This window comes from Lichenostomus cassidix, chromosome W (assembly GCF_008360975.1).
Source record: "Lichenostomus cassidix isolate B80296 chromosome W, HeHo_3.0, whole genome shotgun sequence".
In the NCBI taxonomy this organism is placed as follows: Eukaryota; Metazoa; Chordata; class Aves; order Passeriformes; family Meliphagidae; genus Lichenostomus; species Lichenostomus cassidix.
Window position 1 is genome coordinate 19,105,917 of NC_139510.1, and position 23,457 is coordinate 19,129,373.

Sequence of the window (23,457 nt, forward strand, 5' to 3'; positions counted from 1 at the left end):
ACTAATGCCAATTATGCTTCTGTCAGAAACCATTTAGGTGGTACTAGACATTTCAGGATAATTTGTGTAAGCAAAGTTTCTGCTTTGCTTGTTTGGCATTCTCTGCTAAAGGGGACTATCAGCATCATCAGCTAATCGTGCCTGGTGCATTTGGTGGCCTTCTATGACAGGGTTACAGAGGTGGTGGATGAGGGAAGAGCGACTGACATCACCTACCTGGACTTGTGAAAAGCATTTGACATCCTGGTCTCTAAACTGGAGAGACATAGATTTGATGTGTGGACCGGTCAGTGAATAAGGAATTGGCTGGATGGTCACTCTCAGAGTTGTGGTCAACAGCTCAATGTCCAAGTGGAGACTAATGACGAGTGGTGTTCTTCAGGGGTCGGTATTGGGACCAGCATTGTTTACCATCTTTTTCAGTGACATGGACAGTGGGATCGAGTGCGCCCTCAGCAAGTTTGCCTACAACATCAAGCTGTGTGGTGTAGTTGACACGCTGGAGAGAAGGGATGCCATCCAGAGGGACCTTGATAGGTTTGAGAGGTGGGTCTGTGCAAACCTCATGAAGTTCAACAAGGCCAAGTGCAAGGTCCTGCACCTGGGTCGGAGCAATCCCAAGCACAAATACTTGCTAGATGAAGAATGGGTTGAGAGCAGCCCTGAGAAGAAGGACATGGAGGTGTTAATGGATAAGGAGCTTGACATGAGCCAGCAATGTGTGCTTGCAGCCCAGAAAGCCAATTGTATCCTGGGCTGCATCAAAAGAAGGCCAGTAAGTTGAGGGAGGTGATTCTCCCCCTCTACTCCATTCTGGTGAGAGCCTACCTGGAGTACTACTTTCAGATCTTGGACCCTGAACATAAGAAGGACATGGATCTGCTACAGCAAGTCCAGAGGAGGGCCACAAATGTGATCAGAGGGATGGAACACCTCTCCTAGGACAACAGGCTGAGAGAGTTGGGGTTGTTCAATGAAAAAAAAGAAGAGAAGAGGGAGAAAAAAGAGAAGAGAAGAGAAGAGAAGAGAAGAGAAGAGAAGAGAAGAGAAGAGAACTTCAGGGAGACCTTATAGCAGCATTCCAGTACCTAAAAGGGGCCTACAAGCAAGCCAGAGAGGGACATTTTACAAGGGCATGGAGTGATAGGACAAGGGGGAATGGCTTTAAACTGAAAGAAGGTAGGTTTAGATTGGATATTAGGAAGAAATTTTTTACTGTGAGGGTGGTGAGACACCAGAGCAGGTTGCCCAGAGAAGTTGTGGATGCCCTATCCCTGGAAGTGTTCAAGGCCAGGTTGGATGTGAAGGTGTCTCTGCCCATGGCAGGGGGGTTGGAACTAGATGATCTTAAAGGTCCCTTCCAACCCAAATTATGTTATGATTTTATCATATATGTTAAACAGTAATGTATTAAAACATTTTTATTTGCTCTCAAATGTCTTAAGTCATTAAGACATAGCAATACATACAACATAATGTATTTACAAATAAATATCTTTGTAAAAAACTGTACAAGCTGTTCGGAATTTTAAGTCTTCTGCACAGCTGATTTGGTGCCTTAGTGTAAGGTTTATGTCTACCTTATGCTGTGAGAGTCTATTTCTCCCTTTAATCCCCAGGGGAAAAAGTAAAATATACAGAATGAAAGATATCCTAAAGGATCAGAACTTTAGTATTCCTATTCCCATAGGAAAAACAAAAACAGAAATGCATTTTTATTGTGAATTTGTTCTAATGAGCTTTGCCACTTGAAGGAATAGTGCTTGCAGCCATTCAAAGATTGCTTCACATGCAAACATTCTATCTTCACATGGATCAGACAATATTTCATAAATAAGATTTGAAAGTAATGTAGGTTCTTTTTGGTTAGTAACTATTTCTTTGTGGTGGTGGTGGTTTGTCATGCATTTACTACCAATATATGGTGCTTGCGTGGTGCACATCTAATTATTTGTCTTATTATTAATGTTTAGATTGGAGCATTGGGCTGTGATTAATGGGATGAAATTTAACAAGTCAAATTGATGTATTTTGCACCTAGGACAGAGTAACACCAGGCACAAGTATAAATTGGGAGAGGAGTGGCTGGAGAGCATCCCTGCAGAAAGGGATCTGGAGGTGCTTGTCATGGTTTGACCCTGGCCAAATGCCAGGTACTTACTCTCTCTCTGCTTTCTCCACTCTCCCTGGCCACAGCTGGGCAGAGGAGAGGGGAAAAAAATAGTTAACATACACACACACAAATGACTCATGAGTTGAGATAAGGAACCGGGTGAAGATGCACTGAGGGAAAAACAGGCTGAAACTTAAGGTTGCAAAGTGATTTATTGCTAACCTAACCTAACAGAGTTAAAGGAAGATAATGAGAAGTAAAAATAAGTTCTTAAGACACCGTTTCTCGGCTCACCCACTTCCCTCCTTCCCACCAGCAGCACAAAGGGACAGGGTATGGGGGTTTGGTCAGTCCATCACTGAGATCTTCCGCTGCTCAGGGAGAGAAGTCCTTTCCTCTACATTGCCGTGGGGTCCCTCCCATGGGAGACAGTTCCCTGCAAACTCCTCCAGTCTGGGTCCAAATCTCACGAGCAGCAGTCCGCCTGAATCTACTTCAATGTGAGTCTCCTCCCACAGACAGACAGTCCTCCCAAAACTGCTGTGATGTGGGCCCCTTGTCCATGGAGTGCAGACCTCTGAGGCCAGGTTGTTCCATCTTGGGAGCAAGGCCTCTCTCTCCACTGGGACTCCCACTGGATCACAGCTTCCTCCAGGCATCCTACCCGCTCTGGCATGGGCACTTCCCCATGGGCTGAGAGTGGATCTCTGCATTCTCCATGGACCCCATGGGCTGCAGGGGTACAACCTGCTCCACCATGGTCTTCACCACAGCCGGCAGAGGATTGTTGGCTCTGGCAACTGGAGCACATCCTCCCCCACCTTCTCCACTGACCTTGGTGTCTCGATATTGTTTTCCCTCACATGTTCTCATCTCTTCCTCCTCTGGCTAAAAAGAAGTGCATGCTCACATTGTTTTGATTTCTTCTTAAATATGTTATCACAGATGCATAACCAACATCTCTAATTGGCCCAGGCTTGGCCAGCGACATGTCCATCATCTTCAGAGTCATCAGAGATTGGCTCTGCTGAACATGGTGAAAATTTCCAGAACCTTCACACAGAACACAGAAGAGCCTTCTTCCTTCTTTGTGCGCCCCTCCCCCCCCCATAAAAACTGGACCAAGCAAAACCAACACAGTGCTGGTCGGCAGCAGGCTCAGTATGATTGAGAAGTAAGGCCTGGCATCCAAGAGGGCAAACTGTGTTCTGGAGTGCATCAAGCACAGTAGAACCAGACTGTCAAAAGAGGTGATTATCCCTCTGTATTTAGTGTTGGTGTGGCCCCACCTTATGTGCTGTGTGCAGTTCTGGGCCCCACAGTGTAAGAAGGATGTGAAGGTCCTTGAATTGCCCCCAGAGGAGGGCAACAATGTTGTTGGACAGGACTGGAAGGAATGTCCTATGAGGAATGGCAAAGGACTTTGGCCTTATGTAGCTTGGAAGAAAAAAGGCTGAACTGTGACTTCATTGCTCTCTATAGCTTCCTGAGTAGGGGAAGTGGAAAGGGAGGTGCTGAGCTCCTCTCTCTCTTATCCAGTGACAGGACATGTGGGCATGGTTCAAAGCTGCTTTAGGGGAGATTTAGACTGGATATTAGGAAGCATTTCTTTACCAAGAGGGTGGTCAAACTCTGGAACAGGCTTCCTAGAGAGGCAGTCGATGCCCCAAGCCTGTCAGTGTTTAAGAGACATTTGGACATTGGTTTTGTGGCCCTTCTCTGGACTCACTCTAACAGGTCCATGTCTTTCTTGTGCTCAGTTTTTCATGTACCTTGTTACCATCTCTTCTTGTAAGTAGGCTATATTCATATTCTTCATCTAAATGCTGTAACTTTATTAAACTGGGCACTACCTTAAGCTACCAACACAAGAAACTGAGCAGTACTCAGTTTGCTTGGTTGGTGTCATGGATTTTGAGACCGGACATTGCCAGGAGGACGCACGAAAAGAGGGCAACCAGGCTCTAAGCTTAAAGTTGCAAAAAGTGTTTAATTACTTAACAGAGTTGGAGGATAAATGCAGGCAAAAATAAACTTTTCATACAGTTTTTGTTCACTTCCCCCTCCCTCTTAAGAACCTATAGTATTCACCCCCTTTCTTCTTTTACAGTCAACAAGCCGGGGGGGGGCAGGGTGTGGGGTCTCTTTTCAGTTCACAGAGCAGATTCTCAAATTTACTCATCACCACAATTCTTTTACTACAAATACTTTTTATTTCTACTTGTTTCTCTCTCTCTCCAGACAGTTTTCTGCTTTCACCCCCACCTTCTTAAGAAGCAGTCTCTGCACTCACCCCCCCCCCCTTCCTTCTTTCCAAACCAGCAACACAGACAGGGGCAGGTTGAGGGGTCCTCTGGTCAGTCCAATCAGGAAAAGAGGTTCTCTACTTAGCCAGGGGTCCTTCCCACGAGAGACAGTCCTCTGGGAACTTCTTTGGCGTGGGTCCAATCTTATGAGCAACATCCCGCCCGAATTCTGCTGCAACATGAGTTCTTTTGTTTATAAGGTGCTGTGCAGACTCTCCTGAGCTGAGGCCAGGCTGCTTCCATGCCAGGAGCAAGGCCTTTCTCTCCCAGTCAAGGTCTTTTGCAGTTTTAACTTTTAGATGAGACTCCCACTAGTTCACAGTCTTTTCTAGGCATCTACCTGCTCCTCTGGAGTGAGCTGTGGGTGGATTTTTGCATCTTTATGGACTCCATGGGCTGCAGGAGAAACTTCTTGCTCCCCCCATAGCTTCCACCACAGCTAGCAGAAAGTTTCAGCTCCAGTGCCGGAAGCACTGGAGCACCTCTTTCTCCCCTCTTCTTCACTGACCTTGGCAATCTCCATGCTGTTCTCCCTTACATATTTTCACTTCTACCTCCTCCTCCTCCAACTACAAAGTGAAAGAAGTGCGTGCTTGCTTTGTTTTGAATTTTTCTTAAATATGTTTTCACAGAGGCGTAACCAGCACCTCCAATTAGCTCAAACTTGGCCGGCAGCATGTCCATCACTTTCAGAGCCATCAGAGATTGGCTCTGCTGGACTTGATATAAAAACTTCCAAAACTTGCACTCAGGACACACAGGAGTGTCGCTGTTGAGCCACTAGCAGAGAAGAGATCCCGGATTCTCAGCGTGGCATAGAAAAAGTGCTTTATTATTTTGAATCCAACATGTATATAGACTTTTCAGAGGTCACCCAGATTGGTCAGTCAGAAACCTCCCCCTAGGCCTGATTGGCCAGGCCTGAACTGTCCAAATCTCGAGACACTGTTTCAACAACATCCAAACTATATCTTTGTTTATAAAACACAGGAGAATGTTCTCATGGGAAAGACCTGTGCTAGCCACACAGGAGCTATCTTTGTGCCACACCCCACTCCTCAGACACCTCTCCAGGCCTACTACAACAGCTTCTGAGGAGTCCAAATTTTTCTTAGATATTAAAAACACTTCACTGATGTTTTGGGCCAATCAAAACCACCACAGTTGGTTTTCCTCTAGACCTAGGTACACAAACAAGCAAGTTCTTGAAATCAGTCAGGACCTGTCAAGCTCATTTTTATCTGACAGCAAAATAGGGTAGTTTCCTCTCAAACAGTTCAGTGTTGTAAATATTTGTTATTTTGGTACATGTCATTTCATTCATGAAGATTGTATATGAAAAGTCAAGAAATTTTGCATGTAAGTGAATTTGAGAGAAAAAAAGACATCTGGCTGTAGAACTTGAGTCTTATGAAAAATAAGAGGTGCCCTAAGGTGAACAGTTTCTGAACAGGGTAAACACTCATTCTGAGTAGTGTGCATAGCTTCTCCTTTGTTTTTTTTTTTTTTGCAGCTTCTGTAATAGATCTTCCTTCTGTGTGTCTTTAGGGTTGCTTTTGTTTTGGAAGGCTTAATATGTTGCACTGTATAGTGAGATTGAGAGTCTCTGAGCAGAGGACAGAAAACAAGTTTTGTGCTGAACCATCCTGCTAAATATGTGGGTGTGCTTTTTATAGCATAACTGATTTAGTTAAATCTTACTTTTTCTCATCAACCAGTAATGGAAAACATGAAATCTGTGTGTTCGTGTTTTTTCCTTTGTGAGAACAGATATTTTTTTAATAAGTATGTTTTTAAATTTGTTTCCTCATATAACTAAGGGATGGCTAATGATGGGTGAAAATGCTTGTTCAGTTGTCGCAGTCAAGTCTAAAAAATCTTCTGGGTTTTTATTCATACTTTTTAAGATATCTTTTAATTTTTAGCTTATAAACATGTTCAAGGGAAGTTCTATTTACTCAGTCTTTTAATAGTCAAAAATTGCAAATAGCATCTTTACTGTAGCTATTTACATGGAGGGCTTAATTTTTAAAAACTTCAAATTCCAGCTGTTGTTAAAACTGGAGAGGCATCTTTCCATGGATTCAGTACAAGCTTGAGTGTTGGAAACAAAATGTATGTAGTCTTTTTTTAATTCTGCCACTTCTGTCACGTGATATATGTCCTTTTATTTCTCCATAGGAAAATTCAGATATTAAAATATTTATGAAAACTGTTAAGGTTAATTTCACTTTAAGTGCTTAACTCTTGTGTCACACCACTACTATTCTGAAAGTTAATTTTCAGAATACATATGCCAAAGCTATGCTTGGAACATGCACATAATTTTAAAGAATTTGTTTGGATCTGTAGAGAAACCTCAATTAAGTATTTCTCTGTAGGTGTGAATTTAAACATCCATAGATGACATTCTGAACATTTCTACAGATATATGAGGTTTTTTTTAATTGATAGCATACATGTGTCCAACACACTCTGTGTTGTTTTAGATATTCCATGTGTAGAGGGTTTAATGCTTTAATGCAAACTTTAGTTTTTTGAAGTGGGGTGGGTTGACCCTGGCTGGATGCCAGGTACCCACCAAAGCTGCTCTATCACTCTCCTCCACAACTGGACATGAGAGAGAAAATATAGTGAAAGGCTCATGAGTTAAGGACCAGGAGAGATCACTCACTGATTACCATCATGGTCAAAACAGACTCAACTTGGGGATATTAATTGAATTTATTGCCAACAATATCAGAGCAGGAAAGTGAGAAGTAAAATAAATCTTAAAAACACCTTCCCCTCATCCCTCTCTCCTTCCTGAGCTCTACCTCCTCCCCGCCAGCAGTGCAAGGAGATGGGGAAGGGAGGTTATAGTCAGTTCATCGCAGGTTGCTTCTGGCATTGCTCAGACAGAGGAGTCCTTTCCCTGCTCCAGCATGTGGTCCCTCCCAAGGGAGACAGTTCTCCATGAACTTCTCCAGTGGTAGTCCTTCCCGTGGGCTGCAGTTCTTCATGAACTGCTCCATCATGGGTCCCTTCCATGGGTAGCAGTCCTTTAGGAACAGGCTGCTCCAGCATGGGTCCCCCACAGGATCACAAGTCCTACCAGCAAACCCACTCTAGCGTGGACTCCTCTCTCTACGGGTCTGCAGGTCCCTGCCAGGACCCTGCTCCAGCACAGGTTTCCTATGGATTCACAGCCTTCTTTCAGGTATTTTCCTGCTCTGGCATGGATCTCCTCCATGGGCTGCAGGTGGATATCTGCACCCCTGGGGTCCTTCATGGGCTTCACCATGGTCTGCACTATGGGCTTCAGGGAAATCTCAGCTCTGGCACCTGGAACACCTCCTCTCCCTCCTTCTGCACTGACCTTGGTGTCTGCAGTTGTTTCTCACATATTCTCACTCCTCTCTTCTCTGGCTGCAATGACATCTGCGCAATAACATTTTTTTTTCCTTCTTAAATATGTTATCACGGAGGTGTTACTACCATTTCTGATTGGCTCAGCCTTGGCCAGCATTGGGTCCATCCTGGAGCCAGCTGCCATTGGCTCTGTCGGACATGGGGGAAGCTTCTAGCAGCTTCTCACAGAAGCCACCTGAGGTTTTCTCGCTCTGGGAAGGCAGGAGGACCCCGAAAACCTCACCAAAAGAGGTCCCCGCCGGGGGCTTTCCACGCTGCGGTGGCGGAGCGGGTCCGGGACGCGCGGAACCCGAGCTCGGGCTGTCTCCCCGAAGGAAGAATTACAGGGGCCTTGGCAATTAAAGGAGATGCAGTCTCTCAGTTCTCAGAATCCAGGGTTTATTGGTGGGAACGGCGGGGTGGAGAAGGCAGATGGGACCGGGACGGAACGCGGGGGGGCGGAGGCAGCTGGATTCCGAGGCACAGAGAGCCCCGAGGGTCCCCGTTCCAGGGGTTAAGAGGGACCGCAGGATGGGGGGGGTTTACACAGGAGGACCAATAGGAGCACGAAGGATACAGAACTGGCAGGGGAGCTAGGGAATGGGGACACGAGGAGGGAAGGCACAGAACTTCAAACCCAATGGGGAAACTCGGCCAGAGGGAACAAAGTAGAACTTTCCAGCTTTTAACTCATTATGGGATAGGGGAAGGGGGATGTGCAGTGCCAATCATCTCTGACTATGGTGCTTGCTTCCACTAAAACCTGCAGACACACTGCTACAGCCACCCCTGTAGTCCCCCCCCCACTGCCAAAACCTGGCCATACAAACCCAATACATGAATTTATTTATTTGACATTACATGGAACTTTGATTTAACAGAATGATACAGCAATTTTCTTAAATCACAGTGCAAGTACAAGTTGCATTTAGCAGAGTATAGCAGTTGCAATATACAGTTGAATCACAATACAAATGTGATTGTCATTCTTGGTCTCCATCACAATGCTGGGCATCTCCAGTTGTTGGGAAGAAATATGTGGGTTGAAACCGACTCAAGTCTGTTCCTCTCCTCAATGTTCTGTCTGTTAGTTGTACAGTTTTTACACTGTATATGCTATACTTAGTTTTTATACTTGGGTTTGGCTCTATACTAAGTTTTTATAATGAGTTTGGCTGAGCCATGTATACACCCACCCATTCTGGCCTCACTAACTCGGGAATATATGTATTTGATGATATTATCAATTCAAGGGCAGATACACAGCCATTTGAATCCCTTAACTGTTGTAGCCATTTATCCATGACAAAGACTACCTTCGGTCTCCTTTGTGTCAAGTTCAGCTTTTTGTAACAGTTGTCATCAGTAACTCCCTATTTCATCACTTAGCTTTGTGAGTACATAGTCCTTGCCTGTCTCCTCAACCTTCTTCCATTGTAGAAACTCATTGATAAATCACATCATGATGTGTTTAAGCTTTTTTACTTGGAAAAGAGAACTTTTCTGTAAGATACCTTTTTGATATTGTGTATAAACACATTTTATTGTTCAATAATTCCATCATTTATATTGTAGGTCATGCAGGAGTCTCTGCGAGCATGATGAAGAAAAGAACTTCCCACAAGTAAGTTCCTAATATTTCCTAAAGTGTAGTTCTCAATAACTGGAAGTACCATTCTAGAAATGTATCTGTATTGTTCCAGTCATTTTGAAAATAATGTGGAGCAGTATTCAAACGGTGTATGTGTGTAGAATCAGACTTTAATTCTTTTGGGAGAACAATGGGAAAGAATGCACTATTGGTACAGTTCTAAATGTCATTTTGAATGTTACTTTGAGAGAAATTATTCTGTCAATACAGTTCTGTAACTTATAATTCAGAAACAAGAGATTGCAAGCCAGAAATTGGGCATATGTACTCTAGGATTCATTACAGCTCTAGTTTTTGAAAAGGATTTTTTTACCTTTTTTAAAAAATAAACAATGTACTGTAGTATGGCTGCTATTTGTGTGAAGGTTACTTGCTTATCCTATACATTCATCACATTTATTATTCTCTGTACTAGAATTTGAGATAGTAGTAGCTAAATGTTTCCATGAGTAAATGTGAGAAGATATAGGTAGTAGCTTAGACAAAATTTACCTTAGTGTCTAACAGCTAGATATCACAGCTGGCTGCATCTCTGGTGGGCGAATGCTAAAATATGCTGGGGAAAGGTGAAATTTATTAAAATGCTATTAGTTATATTTTGAGTATGAAGTCCTATAGTGCTGATATACAACAGGCATCAATCCAAAGCAATTTGTCTGGCAGAAATATCTTCCATGATTAACATTTGAATTAGTATTAACTATTTCCCAGGCACAACACCTGATATAAAACTACTCTTAATTCCTTCCACCAACTCTTCACTATTCAGTCTTGTCTATCTCCTTGCAAGGCAGAGATAAACATTTATTTGTCTAGAGACAGGTAGAGTTAAAATTTAATTTCTCTTGTTCTTTTTCAACCGCTCAGAGAAAGGAGTATATGATGGGAAGACTATCAGAGGTGGGTTGCCTTTTGTACTTGAGGGTGGCTAGATTTGTCTTTATTGTTGTTTTTATATACACTTATTTAAATACCTAAATAGGTTGTATATTTTTTAGCATAAAGGCTTTTATGGGGCATATTAAGTCATGATCCTAAGTCACATGATTTTGAGGCATTAAACGTAAGCACCCAACTGAGTTTTATATTGATTTAGCCTAGTTTAATTGTTTAAGAATTGTTTGGTAAAGGTTTTATTTTGTACCAAACCAAGATGACTGTGTGCTGCTCAATGACTTCTCTGAAAATGAGAGACGCTAGTATAGAGTTGTTTTTATTTGCTATTCATTGCTTATATTTTTTAAATTAAAAGTAAGTAGCACTGTAGACATGTTTATAGTAAACAAGTGAGATATGAATCACTGTTTAAAAATGTATGCTGATGCTACTACAAGCCATTACAGCAGACCATGAATTAATAATGCATACTTTGTCATTGATTTAGTTATGATGACTTTTACATTCCTCATTAAAAGAGGAACGAGTTACTGGCACTTGAAGGTCTTAGGGGAGATTCTAAACTCGGTTCATAAGTTCATAGGGGAGGGAAGAGCCAACAGGATAGAACAGGACATGGTCCAGTAACTGAGGAAGGGATAAAATTAGCTGTGTGGATTAATCTTCTAAATTCTTCTTAACTAAAATGGTAACCATTGACCCTTTTGGAAGGGGGTCCCATGGTCAGCTACAAAAGGGCAGCTCTTCTGAATGTTTTGTCAGTGTCAATGGGTAGTGATGATCTTTGTGAATATAAAGTTAAATCTATTTGCATCAGATCAGTCAGTAGTCTCTTGGCTCTTATCCTTTCCACCCTTGGTGTATAAGGAAATAGTGCACAGTGTAAGTATAAAATCTTACAGGTTTATCATAGTTGGCACTTCAAGGACTTTGAGGTGGAGGATCCATCTGCCACTTAACTATCACTGTACTTATCCCTTGTGAATTTTTGATCACAGTTTAAACTAACTTGTGATGGATTATACTTGACTATGAGCCAAACTCTCACCCACCTGTTTACTCCCCTTCCTCAGTGAGGCAGGGGAGAAAATGGAATGAGAAAGTTCATGGGTCAAGATAAAGACAGGAAGATTGCTTACTGTTATGGATCGAATGGGAGCTTGAGACAAGCCCTGCCTTAGCCTCAGATTTTTGGCAGCAGCTTAAATTTAGGTGGCCCGCACCTAAAATTGCTCTGGCCCGCAAGTTCTAAGAATGGCTGATCAGATCTATAATAAAATGAGTTATTTATTGAATAAACAGGAGGTAACAGACAAAAGACCTTAAACAGAGTTACTCACTACACAGTATAAAACAAAAAGAACTAGTAGTAGATTACATAAAAAGTACATGGCATTAAGGTACCTATATTAAAGCTAGCAAAGAAATAGTATAGATTAGGAGTCAATGTAAATTACCACTGAAATGACAGTAGTGTACACAGATTCCCTTCTCTCAACTCCTGGGAAAGTAATCACAAAGCAGGTGTCCCAACTTTGAGGAGAAAGCCCCACACATTTCCAAGGAATGTGCAGAAGATTTCTGCTCTGTGAGTTTTGTGTAGCTTTTATAGTTTGTAAAGTGAAGTGTCTGTCAGTCAGAAATTCCAGCTTATCTTTCCACATCTTGCTTCCACAGCAAGATGTTTATTGTCAGCTGAAAGCCTTACTGCCATGGTGCCAAAATAACTCACTACAAGACAAGCTGTCCTGATTGAGTTATTTCACCAAAGCTCATGTGAAGCTCATGTGAGGGGAGAGATGCCCTGAGTTATTTCACCAGCTAACAAGCAACAGAAAAGCTCTCGTGGTGGGGGAGATGCCCTGCTACACTTACCAGTCACTATCACAGGCAAAACAGGCTTGACTTGTGGAAAATTAATTTATTGCAAATTAAAATAGATTCAAGTGGTAAGAAACAGGGAGACAAACATTAAAATAACACCTTTCTTTCCTCCTTTCCCATGTTTAGATTCATTTCTTCACTCCAGACTCACCACCACTCCCAGGGTGCAGGGGAAATGAGGGAGGGGAGTTTACAGTCTGTACATAATGGTTGCTCTCTGCCACTCCTTCCCTCTTGTACTTAATTTCCTCCTGCTCTGGTGTAGGTTCTCTACAGGTCACAGTTCCGATCGGGAAAGTCTGCTTCAGCATGGTCTCTTCTAGGGGAGATGGTCCTGTCAGGAAAACTCTGCTCTGGCATGGGTTCTCTGCGGGTTCTTCATGGGCCACAGTTCCTTCATGAAATACCTAACTGCTCCAGCATGGGTCCTTTTCTTCCCCTCCTTCTCTGCCTGTCCAGTGGTGGTTTTTTTGCTCTTTGCTAAATATGTTTTCACAAAGGCACCATAAACTTTGCCGATTGTCTCCACTTTAGCTGTCAGTGGAACCATTGCCAAGCCAGTGGGAACCAGCTGTGTCTGACACAGGGTAGCCCCTGACTTCTTATAGAGGCTACTCCTGCAGGTGTTGTCATGTCTGTGTGTGTATGTGTGTCCATTACAAAAACCTTGCCACGTATTCCCAATACACCTGTAATCCTAAGAAAATTAATTTCACGACTGAATGATGGCTTTTGAAGAAATACAAAAAGTACTTTACAACTTCTGTCTTTAGTAATGTGCCTCATAGTCTAAATATTAAGGAAAAATAGTTTATAACAATTCTCTGATCACATGATGCCCTGTTAGTGACAGTCTGTAGTAGTACCAAAATTCTAATTCAGGCCCTATTTTTAATAATTTTTCTACATGGTTCTATGAAATACAGAAATTGTACTGACCATTGCTACTCTGCTTCATTTGTACTCTTTTCTAAATTTCTTTGAACTTTCCATTATCTGGTTCTGCTAATAAAACTTTTTCAAGTAACAAGACTTTACTTATCAGCTTAGTGTCTTCAAGAAAAAATACTTAGTCACCGAGATGAGCAGCTCTGGTACCAGCACGCAGCATAGCATAGGGGGGTTTCCTGAACCTGGGGGAGCCACAAGAGCTGCCAGGAGCCCACAGCTGGTGCTACAGCAGCTGACAAGACCTGGATGGGGCCAGGAGCAACGGTAGTCAACCCCCCCACCCACATATGAAAGAAGCCCCTAGGGAGTGCTAGCAACCAGGGCAAGCCAACTGGGCAATTTGCAGGGAAGGGCAAGCAAAAAAGGTACTGTAGCTCTGCCAACTCGACCAGGGAGCAATGATATCCAGCCGGCAGAAGGCTATGAACACTCTAAACTCTGTGTTGCCTTTTTGCTGGTCTTAGAATTATGACCTAGACACAGTTAAAGGGATAAAAGGGTTTTACCTCAGTATTTTAATACGATCCTAGGTGCACAGCTCTTTAAGGTGGAACATGCTGAGATGCACACACCGTATAACACATATACAATTTTTATAGACTTTGTAAATTAGCATATCTGTCTAGGATCCCCTAATAAGAAGCTTAATAAATGAAGTAATGTCCTTCTACTCTAAAGAATTCCCCCCCAGATGAGGCTTTAGCCCAGTTTACAAAATATGTTCTAGAGAGAAGGTTTCAACCAAGGTTGAAACCTTGAGTTCTTAAGATAGCATAGGGCTCTCTGGTCTTCTACTGAGGATGTTTGGTCTTCCTGTTTAGCAGAACCCCAAAACTAAACTAGAATATCATACGACAAAAATTACAAGTATGGAGGCTAAGGGTACAGAGGGTATATAAAAGGTATAAAAAAATATATAAAAGGATATATAAAAAGAAAAGGCAAAAATCATCAGGCGTAATCTGCACCCACAACTAATTACACAGATTTCCAGACAGAGCTCTGGTGGAAATATGCTGCTACCCAGATGTCAGGCTGCAGGGCATATCCTACTCTTATGCCAGTACTGGACAGCAGCAGTGAGCACAACTGGGGGAGGTGCACCCAGGTAGAGGAGCTCCTCCACTTAGTGAGAGTGCTCTAGGGTGTGGTGAGTAGGTTGTTAAGGAGTATCAGGGAGAGTGAGAGAGACTACTGGAATTGCCCCTTACCTTCCCTGGGGCAGGGCTGTCAGGCAGACAGAACATATGATATGGAAGATTCCCTATCCTGTCTCTGCTTGGCAGAATGTGGTGACTTAACTGATAGGACACAATGGTGACAAGTTCCTGCTTGGTGTAGCAGAAGTAAGGAGGGGAGTCAGCAGAACTACTACCTTGGACTTGTGGAGGACACACTTCGGCCTCTTTAGGGGCCTGGTTGAAAGAGTCCCTTGAGAGGCAGTCCTGAAGGGGTAAGGAGTCCAGGAAGGCTGAACATTCTTCAGGAAGGAAATCTTAAAGGCACAGGTCATCCCAGTGTGCTGAAAGATAAGCTGACAGGGAAGAAGACCAGGCTGGATTAACAGAGAGCTTTGGCTGGAATTCAGGGAGAAAAAGGAGAGTTTATGACCTTTGGAAGAAGGGGAAATCAATCCAGGAGGACTACAAGGATGTTGAGAGGTTGTGCAGGCAGAAAATTATAAGGGCCCAAGCCCAACTAGAACTTAATCTGACTACTGCTGTAAAAGACAATAAAAACTGTTTCTATAAATACATTAGCAACAAAAGGAGGGCTAAGGAGAATCTCCATCCTTTGTTGGATGTGAAGGGAAACATAATGACAAAGGATGAGGAAAAAGCCAAGGTACTGAATGTCTTCTTTGCCTCAGTCTTTAATAGCATGACCAGTTGTTTTCAGGGTACCCAGCCCACTGACCTGGAAGACAGGCAGGAAACAGAATGAGGCCCCCATAATCAAAGGGGAAATGGTCGGCAACCTGCTACACCTCTTAGACATGCACTAGTCTATGGAGCAGGACGGGATCCCATCTAAGGATACTGAGGGAGCTGGTGGAAGTACTCATTAAGCCTACACCTCTTAGACATGCACTAGTCATGGAGCAGGATGGGATCCATCTAAGGGTACTGAGGGAGCTGGTAGAAGTGCTCACTAAGCCACTTTCAATCATTTACCATCAGTCCTGGTTAACAGGGGAGGTCTCAAGTTACTGGAGGTTAGAAAATGTAATGTTCATCTACAAGAAAGGCTGGAAGGAGGATCTAGGGAACTACAGGACTGTCAGCCTGACCTTGATGCTGGAGAATGTTATGGAACAGATTATCTTGAATGCCATCATGCAGCATGTACAGGAAAACCAATTGATTGCATCTAGTCAGCTTGGGTTTATGAAAGGCACGTCCTGTTTGACTGACCTTATCTCCTTCTATGACAAGGTGACCCACTTATTGGGCAAGGGAAAGGCTGTGGATGTTGTCTATCTGAACTTCAGTAAAGCCTTTGACACCATTTCCCACAGCATTCTCCTGGAGAAACTGCTCATGGCTTGGACAGGTGTGCTCTTCACTGGGTAGAAAAGCGGCTGAATATCTGGGCCCAGAGAGTGGTGGTGAATGGCGTTAAATCCATTTGGTGGCTAGTCACTAGTGGGGTTCTCCAGGGCTTAGTATTGGGACCAGTCCTGTTTAATATCTTTATTAATGATCTGGATGAGGGGATCAAGTGTGCCCTCACCAAGTTTGCAGATGACACCAAGTTGGGTGGGAGTGTTGATCTGCTGGAGGGTAGAAAGGCTCTACAGTAGGATCTAGACAGATTGGATTGATGGGTCAAGGCTAATTGTTTGAGGTTCATCAAGGCCAAGTTCCGGGTCCTGCACTTAGGTCCCAACAAACCCCATGCAACGCTACAGGTTTGGGGAAAGAGTGTCTGAAAAGATGCCTGGCAGAAAAAGATGTGGGAGTGTTGATTGACAGCCAGCTGAACATGAGCCAGCGTGTGCCCAGGTGGTCAAGAAGGCCAATGGCATCCTGGCTTATATCAGCAATAGTGTGGCCAGCAGGACTAGGGAAGTGATTGTCCCCCTGTAGTCAGCACTATTGAGGCCATACCTCATACCTGCAGCCGCTCGGGAGTCATCGCACCGGCCCTGCCCGGCCGGGAGCTCAACAGCGCCCCTGCTGCTTGCGACCGTGATTACACCACACGGGAAAGTGCTCGGCAGCTCAAAAAGTCATCTGCTATTGGTTTTCTGGTTCTATTTGTGGTTGTTATTATTGTTATTGCTTGTTTATAGGTACTAGTAAAGAACTGTTATTCCTTTTCCCATACCTTTGCCTGAAAGCCCTTGATTTCAAAATTAAAATAATTCGGAGGGAGGGGAAATCACATTCTCTGTCCTAAGGGAGGGTTCCACCTCTCTTAGCAGACACCTGTCTTTCAAAGCAAGACAACAGAAGAGAAACATTTTGAATTTTCTCATTATACCATCTCAAAATTTACATACTTATGTGTTCCTGTGCTTATCACAGAAACAACATAATATTGGTATAAAAAGAGGTTTGAGAAAGTTGACTATTATCTTATATGGAAGTATATTGGTCTCGATTATTACACACCCATTTTTGAAAAGGGTAGTAAGGAGTTCCCTGGGAACTACTGACCAGCCAGTCTTACCTCTGTGCCCGGTAAGATCATGGAACATATCTGCCTGGAAGACATATTTAAACATATGGAAAACAGGAAGGTTATTAGAGACAGCCAACATGGTTTCAGCAAGGCCAAGTCATGCCTGACTAATCTAGTGGCCTTCTATGATGGGGTGACTGCATCAGCGGACAAGGGAAAAGCAACTGATGTTACCTGTTGTGGACTTATTCTTGCCTCTAAATTGGAGAGGCATGGGTTTGATAGATAGACTGTTGGATAAGGAATTGGCTAATGGCTGCATTCAAAGTCAACAGCTCAATGTCCAAGTAGAAACCAGTAATGGATGGTGTCCGTCAAGGGTCCATACTGGGACCAGTAGTGTTCATTATCTTCATCGACAAAATAGTGCTGTTGACACACCTGAAGGATGGTATGCCATCCAGAGGAACCTAGGCAGGCTCAAGAAGAGAACCCATGGGAATCTCATGAGGTTTAACATGACCAAGTACAAGGTGCTGCACCTGGGTCAGGGCAAACCCCAGTATCAATACAGGCTGGGGGATGAACAGATTGAGAACAGCCCTGCAGAGAAGGACTTGGGGGTGCTGGTGGATGAGAGGCTGGACATGAGCTGGCAATGTGCATTTGCAGCCCATAAAGTCAGTTGTATCCTGGGCTGAATCAAAAGAAGTGTGGCCAGCGGGTCAAGGGAGGTTATTCTGCCCCTCTACTCTGCTCTCGTGAGACCCCACCTGCAGTGCTGCATCCAGTTCTGGGATCCCAGCACAGGAAGGACATTGACCTGTTGGAGCAAGTCCAGAGGAAGGTCACCAAGTTGATTGGAGGGATGGAGCACTTTTCCTATGAGGAAAGGCTGAGAGAACTGGGTTTGTTCAGACTGAAAAGGAGAAGGCTTTGGCATGACCTAATTGTGGCCTTCCAGTACCTAAAGGGAACTTACAGGAAAGATGGGGCAAGACTATTTATAAGAGCATGTAGTGACTGGACAAGGGGGAATGGGTTATATCAAGGGTAGGTTTAGATTAGGTATTAGGAAAAAATTCTTTACTCAGAGGGTGGTAAGGAACTGGAACAGGTTGCCCAAATAATTTGTGGATGCCCCATCCCTGGAGGTGTTCAAAGCCAAGTTGGATGGGGCTATGTGCAACATGGTCTAGTTGAAGGTGTCCCTGCCCATAGCTGGGGGGTTGGAACTAGATGATCTTCAAGGTCCCCTTCCAACCCAAACAATTCTATGATTCTATGAAAGACAGTGGGATTGAGTGCACCTGCAACAAGTTTACAGATGATACCAAGATGAGCAGAGCAGTAGATTCACTTGTGGGAAGGGATGCCATCCAGAGGGACCTTGAAAGGCTCAGTCCATGTGAGCCTCATAAATTTCAACAAGGCCAAGTACAAGGTCCTGCATCTGGGTCAGGGCAATCCCCAGTATCAATACAGACTTGGGGGATGAATGGATTGAGAGCAGCCCTGCAGAGAAGGATTTGATACTGGTGGATGAAAAATTGGATATGAGCTGGCAATGTGTGCTTGCAGCCCAGAAAACCAATTGTATCCTGGGCTGAATCGAAAAAATGTGGCCAGCAGGTCAAGAGAGGTGATTCTGCCCCTCTACTCTGCTCTAATGAGACCCCACCTGGAGTACTGTGTGCAGCTCTGAGGTCCCCAGTACAAGAAAGATGTGGACCTATTGGAGTGGGTCCAGAGGAGGGCCATGAAAATTAAATCAGAGGACTGGAACACCTCTCCTATGATGACAGGCTGAGAGAGTTGGGGTTTTTCAACCTGGAGAAGAGAAGGCTCTGGGGAGACCTTATTGCTGCTTTTCAATATGTATAAGGGGCTTATATGAAAAGACAAAGAGAGACTTTTTACCAGGGTCTGTATTGACAGGACAAAGACCAATGATTTTAAACTGAAAGAGGATAGGTTTAGATTTGACATAAGGAAGAAATTTCCTATGATGAGGGTTGTGAGGCACTGGAACAGGTTGCCTAGAGAAGCTATGGATTCCCCATCATTGAAAAGTGTTCATGGTCAGTTTGGATGGGGCTTTGAGCAACCTGATTTAATGAAAGCAGGGGGTAGAAGAATTGGATCTAAATGATCTTTAAAGACTGATCATTCTATGGTTCTGTTGTTTGTCGCCAGTTAGAAATCTGTTTTCTTTCTTATGACATGTTCAGTAGCAAGCAAAAATAGTTTTTCTTTGGCAATTTATTTGTTTGAAAATCATATTTCCTGCTATAACAAATAGCAATACAAATGACAATGAGTGGCTGTCCAGTAGTACCAGCCTTCAAACAAAGGAAAACTTGAACTGCAAGTATACCTAGCTGCTGCTTGATTTGTAATTGCATTTATGATGCTTTTTGCTCTCTCCAAGATGTTTTAAAAGGTAGTGACCAAATTGAACTGTATTGTGTAGCTTTTTTTCATCATATTTTTTTAAGTGCTGAAGCTTTTCACTTAATTGTACAAATTTAAATGTTATGATTGATAAGCAGAAAGTGAAATTAACTGTGTGGTTAAACATGAACAGTATTATTTTACCTTTTTCAACGTTTTAGCTTTAGTAGCAGTTGTTTTTATTCTGTGAGGATGCCTTAAAATGGAATTGCGATTCATTAAAATTAAATATGTTAATTGCATGCAAAACAAAATTATTTTCATTGTGCCCAAAAACCAGATCTCTCATCTCATTTATTCAGAATAAAATTTTTCAGAGACTATTATATTTTTTTTAAAGTAAGACTTGAGCAAGAATGAGTATTTGAACACATGTTCAAGTTTCTGTGGAAAATTAGAACCAACTGCAGAGGAGTTCCTCTTAACTGGAAGAGATTACCATTTCTATAATACTACTAATCCTTATCAGGTTAAATCATCACAGAAGTTAAATTTAACAAAAGATATTGTGGAACTCTGCTAAGATTTTCATGGAGAATTAAAGTCTTGAGGTGGGACAAGCTGCTGAAGGAATTATACACCTTGTTTTTAATAGAGTTATGATTACATCTTCAGCATTAGTAATTTTATATACTGTTTTTATTGGTTTTTAAGACTCATGAGACTTCATTGATAAGACTGCTATTTGTGTCTTTTGGATCTCTATCATACATGGGCTGTTTATTGACCTTAAATTGTTCCTAGAGACATTTTTCTTTGGTCACTGTCACTAATCTAAGGATGGATGTTGTTTTCTGCAACTGATTTTTCTTTTCTTAGATGTTGCTTTTAAGCATGCTTCTGATGTGTATATTGCCATATCAATGAAGAGTACTATAACTGGTAATTAATCCAGAAATATATTTTGGAATTAGCTAACATTTGTGAGAATTTTAATCAGGCAACCCACTAAATATCACTTTAGGAATGAATATGCATATTGTAACATGCTAAAATAAAGATAATAATATACATTTATCACCAATGTAATGTCGTAATGTTCATGTTTCTTCATATGTTGTATTCACAAATGTCAAGTTACTGTTTTGGGTTTTTTTAACTCAATAGAATAAAACTTGTGTAACACTCTTTTAGTGGGTTGAAACTGTCAAATAGGTTACATGACTGTTAATCAGAGCAACTGCCATTCACCAAAAGGAATCTTCCTGTGCAAGCTAGATTACAAAAATGAGGAAGGGTAAAAAGCATATTTAATCTATTATCTGCTTTAAAGAGTATCACTTCTCTTGCTGTGGCCTTTGCATATAATTTTTCTTGTGTTTTACTAAAAAGAAATGTTAGAAAAATGTTGTTGCTGCCATATGTCTTTAAAAATACTTGAAGTCAAAAATACCTGTAAGTGCAGAGGAAAGCAAAATTTCCCTCAGGTGACAACACAGGTTAGGGAAAACAAATGCTCTGAAGAATTTTAATCAACCACCACTAATGTTTCCACTGAATTCTTCCTACTGGGGTAAGGGAATTATGTTTACCGTTCTGCAGAGAGCAACAAGGTAGCAAAAGTATATAATACTATTAGGTGATATTGCTCTTTCAGAGCTGATTTAGGGTTTTAACAAGCAAGTTTCACTTTTGATGTTCTGTGTAGCAATGCCTAAAATAGTTCTTTTGGCTTAAGCAAACTAGTTTTAGAAACTACTATTATGAAAGCAACCTTATACAAAATATTGAAAGTGTTCCACTACTTTTCAGTGCAGGTTTTTTTCTTTTTCCAGTGCAATGTAGTGGTCTTTATACCCTAATTTGAATAAGGTGCACTAAGCTGTATGTTAGAAATTAATGTATCTTATATTCATATATAATAATAATATATTGCCTTATTAAAGCATGCAGCTCCTGTCCAAAGTAGAATTTTGAGTATGTACTTGTTTAATGTTATGTTTGTATCTGTGTACAGAAAGCATAGAAACAATGTTGGACCAAGCAAACCTATTTCTCAGCCACGAAGAAACATTGTAGGCTGCAGAATACAACATGGCTGGAGAGAAGGGAGTGGACCTGTAACACAGTGGAAGGGCACAGTTCTTGATCAAGTTCCTGTAAATCCCTCCCTCTATCTTATAAAGTATGATGGATTTGATTGTGTGTATGGACTAGAACTGCACAAAGACGAAAGAGTTTCAGCACTTGAAGTCCTTCCAGACAGAGTCGGTAAGAGGTTTTTTCCTATATTTGCATATGTTGTCAGAAATTTAAATTTTATTAAATTACTTTTCATTACATGGCAGATAATCTAAATGCTCCATTCAATTTTTTTTTTATTTCACAAAGTCTTGATGATAGCAGAGAGTAGTGCTGTCTATTGTCTTTAAATGGTATGCAGAAAATTCTGTGGGTTTTCTTTTTGAGAGTCTTATCCCTAATGAGCTCATGTACATGTAACATCGATATTTCTATTAAAATTTAAACTCTGAGCCAGCTGAGAAATGTCCTGGCTATGCTGTCTTGTGTGTATTTGACAGTAATTATGTGTTTGGTTGGGGTTTTTTTAATGTGCTTTCCCTAGGTATTTATACAAGCAGATGGAAAAAAAGCATTTTCTAAGTGAAATAACTTGACTAGTAACAAAGCTTTATTGTTTTTTATAATTAGCACTGATTTGTTAAACTGCAGGTGTTTCCAAACTGTAAAGTTCAAAGTTTGCCCTAGTAATTACTTATTTCTGAATGGAATAAATTCTTGGTTTTCCTGACTGCAAAGAAATCAGTAGCAGTCTCTAGAATGGGGTTAGAGGGAACCAAACCTAACGCCTTCATTAATAACTTCATACAGCTGCTCTGTGATTAAACCTCTCTTCCTCCCCTCCTCCCCCCCCTCAATACAAATATTTAAAATACGGATGCTTTTCCTTGTCGTGGCTTATATTGGTCTCCCTTTACCTTGCATTATGATAGTTTGATTGGGGGGGGGTGAAATGATGGAAAATGTCAATAAAGAGTGTTAATATGTTAAAATAATTCTTCAAGTTCTGCTGTTTTTTGGTCTTCAACTCTCTGAAATGGACATTATTTGGTTTTCATGTGAATTTGCTAACTTTCAAATTAATTTATTCATTAATCTGGATAAAGGTAATTTTTTATAAAGACTTATTTCTGTACTTTTTGAATGGACATACTTATGAACTGCTACCATTTCAGCTTCATCTCGAATTAGTGATGCCCACCTGGCAGACACAATGATTGGCAAAGCTGTGGAACATATGTTTGAGACAGAGGATGGCTCAAAAGATGAATGGAGGGGGATGGTCTTGGCTCGAGCTCCTATTATGAACACATGGTTTTATATTACCTATGAGAAAGATCCTGTGTTGTATATGTACCAACTCTTAGATGACTATAAAGAAGGTGACCTTCGCATTATGCCCGATTCCAGTAAGTAGACCGGTTACTTTTTTCTTCTGGAAAGTGTCATGTCTCTCTATTATTGTACGGTTTATGGGTTATGTATGGAAAAGAGAGTTGACAAACAAGTATATTTTTAAAGTATCAAAACTAGCAAAGTTTACAGCACTATTGAAAAAACATCTGTATTAAACAATTTGTGAAATATTTTACTTGAATCAGTGGTGAAATATGCAATAAATACTGAAAAATCCTTTTCTAATTCCTAGTTCTGATAAAGATATACATACTGTTATGAAGAGATTACACTTAGATTGTTTTTTTCCACTGACAAACTAGAAGCATTCCATTGTTATTTTCTTATAGAAGTGTCACAAATCAAGGAGTTGTATTTTTGAAGCAGTTGTTATAAAAATAATGTTTTGGGGCTAACTAAAATAGGTTAATTTAGTTTGGGTAAGCATCTTCAGTTTGGAAAGCTTTTGAATAGTTTCTTGGAGGAAAGAAGCACTAATCTTTTGAAAACTCATTTTCTCTCATACGTTTAAACATATAAACAGAAAAAAATTTCAATAGGTCCAGAGGAATATTTTTTTCTTCCTTTTTAAAAGTGAAAGTTATTGGCTTTTTTCCTATAAATATTTTTGTGGAATTAGTGTTGTTCAAGGGATTTCAGCTAATACCAAAAAAAAAAAAAAAAAGAAGAAAAAGTTTGTCGATAGTATTGTACTCTCATTTCTGTCCTGTGCCTCAAAAGTGCTTCTGTGACAGAGGCAATTTTGT

General features: G+C 41.6%; 1 protein-coding gene and 1 long non-coding RNA gene across 8 annotated transcripts in view; both read left to right on the forward strand.

The window, feature by feature from the left end:
* LOC146425627 (uncharacterized) overlaps window positions 1-23,457 on the forward strand; it is a 449,835-nt gene that overhangs the window by 402,150 nt on the left and 24,228 nt on the right. The gene's annotated exons all lie outside the window — the stretch shown is intronic.
* LOC146425634 (spindlin-Z-like) overlaps window positions 1-23,457 on the forward strand; it is a 134,314-nt gene that overhangs the window by 106,032 nt on the left and 4,825 nt on the right. For 6 of the 7 annotated variants that reach the window (XM_085041690.1, XM_085041686.1, XM_085041684.1 and 3 more), the window contains 3 exons: window positions 9,385-9,433; window positions 21,231-21,484; window positions 22,471-22,704. In XM_085041690.1, coding sequence (XP_084897816.1) covers window positions 9,408-9,433; window positions 21,231-21,484; window positions 22,471-22,704 — 514 coding nt within the window. In that variant the 5' untranslated portion in view covers window positions 9,385-9,407. Of the gene's footprint in view, window positions 1-6,467; window positions 6,535-9,384; window positions 9,434-21,230; window positions 21,485-22,470; window positions 22,705-23,457 lie in introns of all 7 variants that reach the window. The other variant, XM_085041689.1, reaches the window with a different exon arrangement.